At 42.1% G+C, this 14,001-nt stretch overlaps 1 protein-coding gene across 2 annotated transcripts; it reads right to left on the bottom strand.

The window, feature by feature from the left end:
* Positions 1-6,327: 6,327 nt before the first annotated feature.
* LOC311035259 (uncharacterized protein) lies at positions 6,328-13,372 on the bottom strand. 2 transcript variants are annotated; one of them, XM_084043360.1, is made up of 2 exons: positions 13,335-13,372; positions 6,328-7,433 (listed from the first exon to the last, which is right to left on the bottom strand). In XM_084043360.1, the coding sequence occupies exon 2, from the start codon at positions 7,425-7,427 to the stop codon at positions 6,534-6,536; it is 894 nt and encodes a 297-aa protein (XP_083899486.1). In that variant the 5' UTR covers positions 7,428-7,433; positions 13,335-13,372; the 3' UTR covers positions 6,328-6,533. The 2 variants fall into 2 exon arrangements, with proteins under 2 accessions (XP_083899486.1, XP_083899487.1); XM_084043361.1 differs by lacking the exon at positions 13,335-13,372 and adding an exon at positions 13,198-13,304.
* Between the last annotated feature and the right edge of the window lie 629 nt (positions 13,373-14,001).

The following is a 14,001-nucleotide window of genomic DNA, read 5'->3' as shown; positions in this document are numbered from 1 at the left end:
ATAATGGTATATGTAATCTTTACGCTTTATCTCTATGCTTCTCCCATCTGGTTGATTCAGTAGCACACAACATGCAGGTGTTAGGCCTTTAGCGTGTGAAGGACCTAACAGATACATTGTTTCTTAAAGAAAAAAAAAGAAAAGTTATAGCCTACATTCAGATCAAATTTAAGTGTTCACACCCAGCTCAGAGTCTAATTAGTTTAATTTTTACAACAGATGATCGATTTTCCCTTAGGAGTGAACCGAAGAACATGCATCCCTGTTATTATAAATCCTGTTACTCTACAGTAACAGGTTTGCAAAAAAAAGAAAAGAAATCTCAGGAAAAGATTCTACTGTAGCTGTGGAATATAATGCTACTGTCAAAGGTCAAGGAAAAACTGAGTTACAGTATATAAAGAAAGAAAGATAACTTGAAATAAATGAGTCTTATTCTGCCCATATAAGTAACACTGTTGCATTGGTTTGAGTGACGCACTCAATCAAGGCTGAAAAGATTGGAAAAATATGACAAACGTCAGACAGGACATAGCTTTGATCTACCCATGTGGCAGGTGGCATGATGCGGTCATTTCCTTTGTGTCATGTAAACTCACGTTTCTTTCTCTTCCTCTGCCAGACTATAAACAGGCTTCCGTAAACAAGGCGTGTTGTTGTGGACAAAACTTCAAAACTATTATTTAAAATGAATGTTGATGAATAAACAAGTTGGTTTAACAGTTGCAAGAGACACATACTGTATCAACAAAATCATACCAAAAAAAGTAGATTTAATAGTAAATATATTGTTATGAACAGAGGTGCTTCCACCGCGCCTCGAGCCAAATTCAGGTATGAAGAAGGTAGGCACTGGCGCAATCTCGGAAGCCTTTTTAATAATCACAGGGTGCAGGCAAATAGTGTGACAACGTTTCGATGTCAATACATCTTCATCAGGTCACACTTTAATTGTTACATTTGACATGCAAACTTGCTGGTCATCAAGAAGGTGGGACAAAAGAAAAATGCCATCTTAGGGGGTGCCCGAGTAGAGAGTATGTGATATATTTAATCATATGGAACCATCTATTCCAAGTATAATTTACACGACACGTGCATGTTTTAGAATTTTGTGCATGGATGGCATGGCAGCAAATGTCTTCCATTTCTGGAATGACCACATAAAGTAATAGACCATATAAAGTAGTAATATGTAAGTAAGTATCCCCCATAGGGCAGGCAGGCAGCTTGATGTACACAAGTGCATCATGGAGGGGGATGCACTTGTACATCAAGCTGCCTGACGCCCTATGGCTACTTACTTACAAACATGTTGGCAAAAAATAGCAGATCTACGAGCTCACAATGTACTGGCATTGGTGTAGAGGGGAAAAGGGGCGGATTTTGAATAGAGCAGTAGGTCAACTAGGGTTTAAGTGGTTAAATGATGCTATATTGAAAGATATTTTTGGAGAAGTTTTTGCTTTATTTTCAGTAGACACATGAGGAGCGTGTATAGAGAGACAGGAGACCAGAGAGACATGAGACATGTGAATTATAATGATTGTCAGATTGGAGCCCATGGTCATCATGACTCACAAGGAGCATGTAGTCAGTGAGTCACCATGACACACCCACGCACCCAAACTTCGGCTCTTTTAGGCACTTTGAATATCAAGCTTCAAATTAGGAGTGCAACAGTTAATCCAGTGGTTTTCAACCTTTTTCATGCCAAGGACCCCCAAATTGATATAATTTGGCCGCGAACCCCCATCTGAAAATGTTTTGTGCCAGGGACCCCCAGAAGAGAAGATTTGTGTTAAAAAATGCAAAATTCTACAAAGTTCTTCGAACAGATTTTTCAAAAATGTTCAAAAATAGCAGAGTTCGCGGCACGAAGTATATATATATATATATAATGTATATCTGCTATTTTTGAACGTATACAATATGGATAAAGGGGTGAAAATGTATTAAAACCTTTTGCTGGGGACCCCCTGGATCCCCCTCAAGGACCACTGGTTGAGAACCACTGAGTTAATCCAACTAATAGATTTAATTGCTTATTAAATTGCTTATTAAAATTAATCGATTTAGGAAGGCAGATCAAACTTTTAGGCACTTTGAATATCAAGCTTCAAATTAGGAGTGCAACAGTTAATCCAGTGGTTTTCAACCTTTTTCATGCCAAGGACCCCCAAATTGATATCATTTGGCCGCGAACCCCCATCTGAAAATGTTTTGTGCCAGGGACCCCCAGAAGAGAAGATTTGTGTTAAAAAATGCGAAATTCTACAAAGTTCTTCGAACAGATTTTTCAAAAATGTTCAAAAATAGCAGAGTTTGCGGCACGAAGTATATATATATATATATAATGTATATCTGCTATTTTTGAACGTATACAATATGGATAAAGGGGTGAAAATGTATTAACACCTTTTGCTGGGGACCCCCTGGATCCCCCTCAAGGACCACTGGTTGAGAACCACTGAGTTAATCCAACTAATAGATTTAATTGCTTATTAAATTGCTTATTAAAATTAATCGATTTAGGAAGGCAGATCAAACTTTTTTTTCTCAGATGTTTCAAAAATAGTGAAAAGATTATCCTACATATTCTGCTTAATCTGAAGAGCTTGAGGAATTTGTGGTGACTCAGAATGTTCCCTGCATGCAGCAAAGACGGTTAATACCTAGCAGTCCTACAATGACAGCTGTCTCTGCCTTCTTCACAGCCGGTGAATAAAAGCCAGATTTTAGAAAAATCATCTGTCCTGCAGTGGTGAGACTTTTGAAAACTAGGCCCAATCAAAATGTGGGACATCATCATCATCATCTCGGTATGTGGGACGCGTGGGACGAGGGATAAAAACGCTGTGCAGTCCCACATAAAGTGGGACACCTGGTCCCCCTGCACACATGACACAAACTAAACCCCTCTTATAAATGTCCAGCCTCCTGCAAAGCCACGCCGTAAAAAATAATCAGCACTTGCATTTAGCCAGAACTTTTTATACTTAATGGTACGCCGGTGTCTTGTAGTGCAAATAGCCGATCCACAAGCTTGTAGATTTGTGATTTTTGAAAAAATACGAAAATCTTTGTGTATGATGACTTGCCCAAAAATGGGGCCGCTAGGTTGAAATTAGTTACGGTAAGTACCTTACGTGAAGTATAAGCCAATGGTTCACATTAACAGCACGGTTCTGAGCATTGAGGTTTAACCAGTTAAATCCTATATACTTTGATGACTGGCCTTCCAGAGGGCTCAGTTCTTGGCCCACCCTTTCCCCCCTCTACTACATGCCGAAAACAGCCACGCTCAAAGCAAAGCGTTGTGAGCTTGTGGGACTGCTATTTTGTTTTTGTGGACAGATGTTTGCCTCAGAATAGGGACAATAGGGTTCATGCATGTGGTTAAAACAATAATATCAGTACTTGGCCGTTGCATGTAGTCAGTGAATTTCGACAAGGAGAAAAGGTGTGGGGCTGTGGCTTTTTTCCAGATGGAGAACTTCTCATGGCTGTTGTGCTCCATCGGGACAGTTTGAATGTGTTTTGAAAGGATCACTGACAACTCTTGCTGTGACCCTGCTGTTGTAGGTCAAAGGTCAGTCTCTAGTCTTCTGGGCCCAGTTGCACCACCTCACACTAAGTTCAAACTTTGCCTAGTTATAGTAGCTTTAACTAGGCTAAGTTTGAACTTTGTGTGAGGTCGAGAACATTTCTTATTATCCCAAAGTGCATGCATGTATACACTATAGTGTTTTAAAGTATAACTTTTCAATTCAAAACTCATGTCTCTCAAACCACAAGTAGTATTTCACGTTACAATTTTATATTGTACCAGGAGTGTATTGTTATAGGATTGCCATAAACTGCTATATCACTATGTGAAAGTGAAAAGGCCTGTAATTACATATTCTTTGCTTAGCTGTGGAGCATGCACACACACACACACACACTAGGGGTGTGCCGATATATCGTCCCGCGATATATCGCGATACGTTTTCGTGACTATATGTATCGTTTTGGGGGAAAAAATATCTTCTTTTTTTTTTTTTACAAGGGTGACAACATGTTGTTTTTTTTTCGGGTCAGGTGTCACACTATTGCCCTATTTGGATTCAAAACGGCTATTGTAGCTGAAAAGCTACAAGTTTGCATGTCTGAATAATGCAAAAACAGAATTATTTGTTTGCATTTGCTTTTTTTCTCCCCCATATATTTTCATAATAAAAAAAGTGCGTATCGTATTGAAATCGTATCGAAGTTGTGAGCCCATCGTTTCGTGAAATTGGCACACCCCTAACACACACACACACACACACACACATACAAAGCTCCGGTTAACTGCATTTCATGCTATCATTCCGACTCTTACACTGCTCCACCCAGATATAAGTTTGTAAGGGGTGACAGAGAGAGAGAGAGATGGTCTGAGTCATTTTGGCCTACAGTCAACACAAAAAAAGACTTAAACTTTCCTGAACACAAGATGACCACACTGACACACTCCCTGCCTCCTAAACTCTGTGTGTGTGTGTGTGTGTGTGTGTGTGTGTGTGTGTGTGTGTGTGTGTGTGTGTGTGTGTGTGTGTGCGTGTGCGTGTGCGTGTGCGCGTGCGCGTGCGTGTGTGCGTGTGCGTGTGCGTGCACACTCAAAATTGGCTGCTGACCCATTCTCCTCCAGGCTGTAAATATGAATCTGGGGAATCATCACAAAGCGTCATCATTTGAAAGAGTTCAACAAAGTTGACTGTTTCCTAAATCACATTTGGACAGTGTCCACTATAACTTCACTCTGAGTAAAACAAAGTGGTCAGTGGTAAAGAAAACACAGCGTCTTATTTCTGACGTTTGCGCTGGGTTCTGTCTCTCAGCTGGATTCTTCGTCCGTCCTCGATATTAAGGCTGCATGCAGTGACTGTGAGTAAGTGAGTAAGTATGTTAGTATTCTCGTCCAGACGCCCACGTGCACAATCCCAGTTCTGCTTCCAATTGGAGACATGAAGGGGAAGGGAATTTCCCATCATTGCCGTGAATTATTGAACGGATCCTCAGTGCGGTCTTAAGGTTTTGTGGAACAGTGTGAAGGAAAATAAAAACAAACAACAACAACAGCAGCATTTCATCTAACTTTCCTCCCTTAATAAGACAAGAAAAGGAAGAAGTTCTGAAAACAATACATAGTTCGAATACATTTCACGTTGTTTTGGACCCAAAAGAAATATTTGAAAATTGATTTTGGCTCCAGAAATTACATTTTCTACCAGAATCTTATCATGGGAAGATATGTCCAGTGTCTGAATATCAGAAAAAGAAAAACAGACAACTGAATTCACTGAACTGAGTGATTTGACCTCAACTCCGATTGTCATGGGATGCTGTGACCCTGATGACCTCACAGCATGACGCACACAGGAAGCTGAATGTTGCTCTTGTACTGTCATCTACTGGCCACTAAATGTAACTGCACCCCTAACAAAGCATGTGTGTGTGTGTGTGTGTGTGTGTGTGTGTGTGTGTGTGTGTGTGTGTGTGTGTGTGTGTGTGTGTGTGTGTGTGTGTGTGTGTGTGTGTGTGTGTGTGTGTGTGTGTGTGTGTGTGTGTGTGCGCGTGCGTGCGCGTGCGTGCGTGCGTGCGTGCGTGTGAGAGACTGACTGTGTGTGTTACTGCTGGCATCAGGTCATTGTTTATTTTTGTGTATTTGTCCTTCTAGTGACATGTCACTTGGGGGCGCTCTATGTGTGTTCTATCCAATTAGTTGACACTTGTTACAGCTGTGTGTTTTTTGTAATCAAGTATGTTTGTGACACCTGTTGTCCTGGAGAAGAGGGCAGCAGCACTTATTCCACTGTGAGAGAGCAGGAGGAGGGAAGGAGAGTTTAACAGAAAGAAAGAAATTAAAGTAAATTAGAAGAAAGTAAAGTGAAATAAACGAATAAAGAAGAGAAAAGCAAAGGTTTTGCAGAAAGACTGAAGAATCCAAGTCGACCCCCACCCCCATTCGTGTGCAAGTGGTCAGTAATTGTTGTGAAAGTCATGTATATATTTGTGAATGTCAGAATGCCCAAGTTGATGTTCTGTTTTTTGTCTTTTCTGTATGTATTGTCAGTTCTACGATGTTTTCAAAAGAATAAACACCAGTACAAGGAACCTGAGTCTTACATGCGTCGGATGGGAGTTACAGTGTACACACACACACACACACACACACACACACACACACACACACACACACACACACACACACACACACACACACACACACACACACAGAGAGAGTATGCGGCTGTATGTATGCGGTTGTGCTCATGGGTGTGTGAATGTGACAGTATACATACGTATATTCATTTATGTATTCATTTATTTCTATTTGTCAGGGACAATGCAATAAACTTAAACATTGTGTCAAGTTACAATAATATGAGACAGTTGTACTGCATATTTTTTTTTTAGAAAAGGTACATTTGTTAACCTATCCCTGGTTACATACAGATACTCTAAAATAAACTCACAAAAAGTGATAATATGATAAAACAAATACTTTAGACATGCATCCTAACTTCTTTCAGGGTAGAGCTGATGATAGTTTCAGCCAGCCTGTCTGCCAGACACTGAATGTCACCATCACCTGCTGCCTGCTCAGTTAACCCACCCCCCACCAACGAAGGGTAGTGATTGGTCACCCAGTGTAGGATTTCCCCAGAAAGTGCCTCCGCGTACACCGCCATTGCAAGTCTTCCCCGGGATCCTGCGTCCCCGTCGTCACCTCCGTAACTGTCCAGGTCGTCTCTCCGCGCCCACTCTCCTCCCTCGGCGGTCCCGGCGGACAGAGAAACCACCAAACGTTTCACAAAGTCGATTCTGGCATCCGCAGCCGCTGTCTGACTCTCATCCATCATCAACCCCTCCATCTTATTCTCTTCGTTCTTCGGTGTAGACGGAGGGGGAGAGGGACTGAATTCTTTCGCCAGGCCCCCCTTCAGCTTCCTCGCGAAACTCTCTCTGCTTCTCATCAGCTCGGGGAGGAGAGGGGTGGTCGGCGGGGCGTCCGGGTAGTCGAGCGACTCCGCCGCGGGCAGCCCCGACTGGGAGAGAGGCGGGTGGTGAGGCCGGGCCCTCACGGACGCCTGAAGAGTGGGGTTCTGGAGGGGCAGGTCAGAGAGAGCGTCGCTGTCAACGTCCATCTCCATGTTCAGGGAGGATGACATGTCTCTTGAGGCCAGTTTCTCCAGGTCGGAGGCATCACTGCAAGCCTCTCCAGACCGCATCTTTTCCAGACGGTTAACAACGGAGTGGAGGATGTTCTCGGCCATGGCATTGGCAAAGCTTTGGACAGTCCCCACGCTCTGTGGGCTCTGCTCTGGAACCACTGCAACGTTAGAGCTATCTGGAAAGGGTCCTTCTGGAGCCCCCTGCTCTCTGCTCACTGCATGCATCGGGTCCTGTGAGAGAGAAGAAATCCTGGTCAAGGAAATGACAATATGAGGTGTAACAGCATTCTCTAATTTCTTCTCAAAGCCTTTTTTTTTAGGGGATGTGTTGAAAGATCTGGCAGGGAATAAAGGTGAATAGTTAGGGAGGTTACAAGGCCACTGGGCAGAGAGGAGCCGTCAAAGACTCATAGATGACCCGGTTCATAGATTCGATTCTTGTTTGTCCAACGTGGTGTCATGGGGGCCCATAATTCCAAGCGGCTCCCTTGGTTGAGGGCCTTTTACAGAAACATGCAAATGTAGAATTCAAAGTTCACTTGGACCAAGGGAAAATGTTGAAAAGTCAGTATTTTGTCTTAAAGCAAGACAGGGATGAATGTTAGTCTGTTTCCAAAAGCACATTTTCCACAGGTGAGGAAGTTTCTATTCTATTCTGTTAGGAATATGTTTTTACACTTAACGTTTTGGGCGTAGATTTAGAATGATATAATAGTATAAACGTATCTGTCTCTCCGACATGCCAATCTAGCTAAACCAGCTACATTCTCTCTTACCTTTACTTTAAGTTTGTTGAACTTCCTGAGTAAGCAATCCCTCCAGTCTTCCAATTACCCTCCACATTATTACTTCAAGGTGTTTCATTACTGTCCTCTCTATGACACTTTTGTATCAGCCAATATTTTTTGTTGCTTTTAGCTGTCTTTCTGTCTGGGTACACAAAACTTGAACTGGGTCAAATATGAAGACCCCTCTTGTTCCGTCCCGGTGTCGGGAGAGTTTTTTTCATTGAAATAAGGCAAGGATTATAGTCTACGAAGATGGGTTCAGGTTCACCTTTTTTTCTTTTTATCCTGCTCCCTTGACCACTGCAAGAATTTGCATGTTTCTGTCCTGTAACCTATACAAGAATTTGAAGGAGCAAGAGTGCAAGATTGTGGCTCAGATGTTTTGGAGAGAAAGTAGAACGAGACATAGAACAGAGAATCCACTCTCTGCATCCTCCACAACCAGGCCAGAGATGGAAAGTGAGTGAGCGAGAGAGAGGCCTCTTACCACAGCCAATCACCAGATGAGCTGTCAACGATCCAGGATGTGGCTCATTTGACACGCAGGAAGCACAGTTTGGGTATCAGATGAAAAGATTAAAAAAAGAAGCACAGGGTGGAAAGTCTGCTCGCTGGTGGCTCAGACAATTCATTCACCCAACCACATAATGACACTGCCCTGACCTGGGTTAGGATCCAGTCCAAGAGCCGGGCTGGATATGACCTGCTATGACCCCCACCCTCCCCTGCCCTGACTTTCCCCTCTCTCTCTCCACTGTAGTGTCCAATGGTGTAAAGTAATGATGTACATTTACTTTACGTACTGTACTTAAGTACAATTTTTAGGTATTTTAATTTGACTGGAGTATATCCAATGTTCAATACTTTTACTTCTACTCCACTATATCTCAGAGGCAAATATTGTACTTTTACTCCACTACAATTATTTGAAAAACTTTAGTGACTACTTTGCAGATATAAATGATTATATTATAAAACAAACATTAACCACCTTAGCCTATTTATATAGGCTGAAAATATCCGATGTACAGCGTTGTGTGCTTGTAGATCTGCTATTTTCAAACATTTAATACTTTTACTTTTGTTAGGCTACTTTAAGTATATTTTGATGCCAATACTTTTGTACTTTTACACAAGTAACATTTTGAACACGCCTTTTACTCGTGACAGAGTATTTTTATGTTGTGGTATTGCTCATTTTACATCTGAGTACTTCTTCCTCCAAAAATGAAAGACAAGAAAAGTTATATAAAGGCTTCGGAAAAACTGTGCGTTGCTTCCTCTGTCAAACCATGTCCTTTTCCTCAACCTTGAAATGACACCAACTCTGTCCAAACCACTAATACTATCCAGGTTATGAAAAAAAGAAGTATAAATAAAATATTGGCCAGGATATCTTGTTGCAGTGGTGAGAAGAAATGTTTTGATACTTTCTTGGAGCTCCTCTGCATGGCAGGCGAACGCAATGATGTAGAAACTGTCTTATGTAAAGTACTAACTACAGCGATTAGCACGGAATGAATCCATCTCTGAAATAGGATAGCCTTCCTGACTACGGCGAAACTAGGAAACCGAATACGAACCTTGGAGTGGCCACACACGCGTTAACAAGGACTTTTACTATCTGTGGCTTAATTTTTACAAAGATGGAGCGTGTGATTGGCCTGTAAAAGATCCTCACTGTAATTATATTCCTGTACACGAGCATGAGGTCATAATTGTTGGCAAGCGAGGACACACGCATCCTCGGCGCACGCACGCACGCACGCACGCACGCACACACGCACACACGCACGCACACACGCACGCACACGCACACGCACACGCATAGCCTTGCTCTATGGTAATGCTGAAATCAGAGCGGCAGCCTGTTTTCATGAATCACCAGAGTTAAGTATCATTTGATACAAATTTAATCAAAATCAGTCACAATGATAACCATTCACCACATGTTAGTGAGCGTTCCAGTGCGTAACAGTATCCACATGTGAATGACTTTTCCTTTCCAAGGCCCGTAAACAGACACACACGCACACGCACACGCACACACACACACACACACACACACACACACACACACACACACACACACACACACACACACACACACACACGTACACGCATACGCACACACGCGCACACACGCACACACGCACACACGCACGCACGCACGCACGCACGCACGCACACACACACACACACACACACACACACACACACACTGCCAAAACGCATGAAGTTGATGATATTCAGCAGCCATTCATTTTACAGTAATGTCCAAGTAATTACGTTCCGCAGTAAGCATCATGCAACCCTCTGGATCGGAGGTGTGCGACCATGTGTTTCGGATCAGGATGGGCCTTAATGTGAAAATCCCAGTCAAAGACATCCATTATTTTATTTGATTACACTTTCATTGTTTACATAGGAGCTCTCTTTAATTTGTATTTCTATTAAAGCAGCACTATGTAGTTTTGGGGTATCAGTGGCCACTTTGGACACAAATAACATGGCAGCCAACGTCTTTGACTTCATTACCCAAGAGTCTCTGCGAGCAAGTCTGGCGAGGACGGCGCTGTGATTGGCCAGTCTTTGCTTTGACTGGTAGTTCTGCCTTGGTGCCTCAGCAAATACCAGGATGAAACTCATTGTCTCCCTTATACATAATAATACATTCAAGCCTCTAGCAGGGACCCCCCTGAGTCTATACATTTATGGAAGGATGATTGTTATTGCTTAAACATGTAACTTTATAATTTTGTGGGACATATAGTTGCTAAAAAGTTACATAGTGCTGATTTAATTAGTAATACTAGACCATACCCGGTCGACGCATCCGTGGGGGGATATGCGCACATGATCTGGCAACCCGGGAGGCAGTTCGTCCCATAGCTGGGCAGCCCCGTAACCATGGCGACAGTGTTTGACACAAAAACGCTAATAAGAAGCTGAGATTTGATGAAATTGAAAAACGGGCTTCACAGTTGCGTTCAGATGGTAATGGTCAATGGCTGTGTGCAAAATCAGAGCAATTGGTCCAGCCAGTGAGGAGAACCGGGTAGCTGCACCTCCACTACAAACGCACAGAGGTTACTAGAATTATAGTAGGATAGTAGGATTAACCACATGAACCCTAGCAGATATTGCAACACACCACAACGCGACGTGTTATGAGCTTGTTCATCAGCTATTTTCAGTGAAAAGATTTAGTGTAATGGGAAGAAAGGAGGGAGCCAAGTATAGACCCTTGCGGGACTCCGGCCAACAAAGTACAATGAAGTACATTACAGTAGGGATTAAGATGTTAAATTATCAAATTATTCTGTGCATTATTCTGATTATCAGCCTATAATAAGACATAAAACTGAAGTCAAAACTGAAGTCCTCACTATAGGCCCTGAGAGCATTATGAGGAAATGAACATCAGTGTGTTGGTCCTCTAGCAGCTAATGTTAGTGAGTAGGACTCACACACACACCCTGTATTTCTCTATATTATATATCCTCCATTAGCCTTGGTTGAAGGACTACAACTTTTGGCCAAGCCGAAGAAGGGAGATAAAGAATGTGGAACAAATCACACTTAAAACAAAGAATGGATTCTCTTGGCAACAAACTTCAACATCCGGGTGATGTGCGTTTGCGTTTGCGTGTGCGTGTGCGTGTGCGTGCATGTGCGTGTGCGTGTGTTTGTGTACACGCAGCATTGCAAGAGGAAGAGACCTTCATTGTGTTTTCATTAACGGTTAATGTGCTACTTGACCTCTGAAACCGAATCAAATGCACTATGCATTTTATTCAGACTCAGGGATATTTTTTTGTTTTGTTTCATGGCAATCTCTGAAGCCTTGCGTTACATGCAGCTCTTTCCAATTAGCTTGAGGGGTTCTACAATTAAGCCAGTATGAAATTGTTCTGGTTATGAAAATCTTGGTTTAAGCTGAGCTGTGTGGTATCTTTGGCTCTCGCCGGCCTGATGTATTATCAACGTTCTACCGTGGCTGTTTGCTTATGTAAGATGGCCTGGTAGCTCCACTGTACTGAGATGACCCCAGTTAACTGCAACAACAACCTCAATAATTAAGATCCGATTAATTTGCCCCAAAATATATTTTTTCTACACTTTCGTTTGTTTTATGAGTAGGCTACATTGACACAGGAGTATCTTATGGTTTGTGCTCTAACAGGATAGCAAAAATGTATCTGCTTATATGAGTACTACGTCCACAGAGAATATAGTTTTATTCATCTGATGCTCCAGACAAACTAACATCACAAATATAGAATATTTATAAGCCTCATTTTGCATATCACAAAAGCACCCAGTAGTTGTACAATAAGCTCTTAAGCTTTTTCTTTTTGTGTTTTATCCTTTTGACAGATATGTACAAATACTGTAGCTGTAGCACAACTTAAACCCTACTTGGTTGACCGGGGACCCCCAGGGACCAGGGCTCTATATACTGGGTTTATTCCTTATTCCCCTCAACATCAAATCTCTTCCCTTCGAATGTCTGTTATGTGGTTAAGAATAAACCTTCCCGTGATCCCAGAATGATCAAGTACAGGCAAGGGAAAAGTAAAAGAGCCAAACAAGTAGAGGCAGAGAGAATTTCCACACAGAATGGAGACCTTTGCCAGTCAATTGTTACACTCTCAGAGTTAATTAAAGGCAGGTTAAGTGGTTTTCTTTGGCTAAAATAAGTGAAATATTCTGATAGCACTCATTGCTAGTGTTTGTTCAGCATGTCTTTGCAGCTCTTTAGTAAACAGAAACAGGTCAATTTTATCCAATCAGGATAGAGTACTCAGACAGGATACAGATTAAACAAGTGAAATTGTAAGTGCTGACACAAAGAAATGAGCAGACAAAATTGGAACTGGAACACTATAAAAATGTAGCTGATAAATGGGTACCCTCTCCCGATTGATTGAAATTGTGTCCCCTACAGTACCTGAAAATGTTGTGTTTATCAAAGAGCTGGAGAGATGGAGAGACCCCTGTTGCTGAACAAGCACTCTATAGCAATGAGTACTATCAGAATATAGAGCTTTAAAATTTCAACAAAAAACGTTTTGTTTTAACCAAAAAATATCACTTACCGTCCCTTTAACACTTTGGATTCTTCTGAACGGAGATATGCCACCAGAAGTATGTACAATAAAAACAACATGATAATAGACTCAAGTATAGAATTACTATCTTACCAATGAAATGCTGACAAGAGTTATAATACCATATGCATGCAGGCCTACATGGGGCCATGTTGAAGATAAAATAGAATAAACACAGAGGAGAAAAATGTATGAGAGAGAAAAATAACATTAGCCGTATGCTTACTCACCACTCAGTGACAGGAGACAGTCACCTCTTTGTTGCTGGAGATGCAAATGAGTTGAAGAGGAAATGGGTTGATACATGAGCCTTTATTCACTTCCTGTGTGTGCACATCCTTCAATGCAGATTGGCGCGCGCGTGCGCGTGTGTGTGTGTGTGTGTGTGTGTGTGTGTGTGTGTGTGTGTGTGTGAGAATCGGAATCAACCTTATTGTCACTTCACAGGATTACAGGTCAAAGTGGGTGAAATTATATTTTTTGCAAGTTTCACCATTTGTAGTTTTCAGGAGGGAGAGAGGCAGAGAGAGGGAGAGCAAGTATGTGTGTGTGTGTGTGTGTGTGTGTGTGTGTGTGTGTGCGTGTGCGTGCGCGTGCGTGTGTGTGCGTGTGTGTGTGTGTGTGTGTGCGTGCGTGTGCGTGCGTGCGTGCGTGCGTGCGTGTGTGTACTACTACCCTTCCTCTTCGCCTTGCCTACTTGTTGTCAACTAGTTGTACACACTCTTGTTTTATTATTGTATTGTTTTATTGGATCTTCTTTAGTCAATACACTTATTTGTTTTAGCCCATTTGATTTTGCTATTTGTCTCATCTGTTTAAGAAAGTTAGCTGATATATTGCACTTTTACCTTAGCACGCTATACTCTTAGCTGCTTGGTTTAGAAGAGAATGCACTTA

Source organism: Gymnoscopelus microlampas, assembly GCF_963454915.1.
Source record: "Gymnoscopelus microlampas genome assembly, chromosome: 19".
NCBI classification, from domain to species: Eukaryota; Metazoa; Chordata; class Actinopteri; order Myctophiformes; family Myctophidae; genus Gymnoscopelus; species Gymnoscopelus microlampas.
This window is presented reverse-complemented; position numbering and strand designations above follow the sequence as displayed.

Excerpts from the sequence above, each read along its gene's own strand:
- LOC311035259 (XM_084043360.1), bottom strand. The coding sequence starts at position 7,427 with ATGCATGCAGTGAGCAGAGAGCAGGGGGCTCCAGAAGGACCCTTTCCA.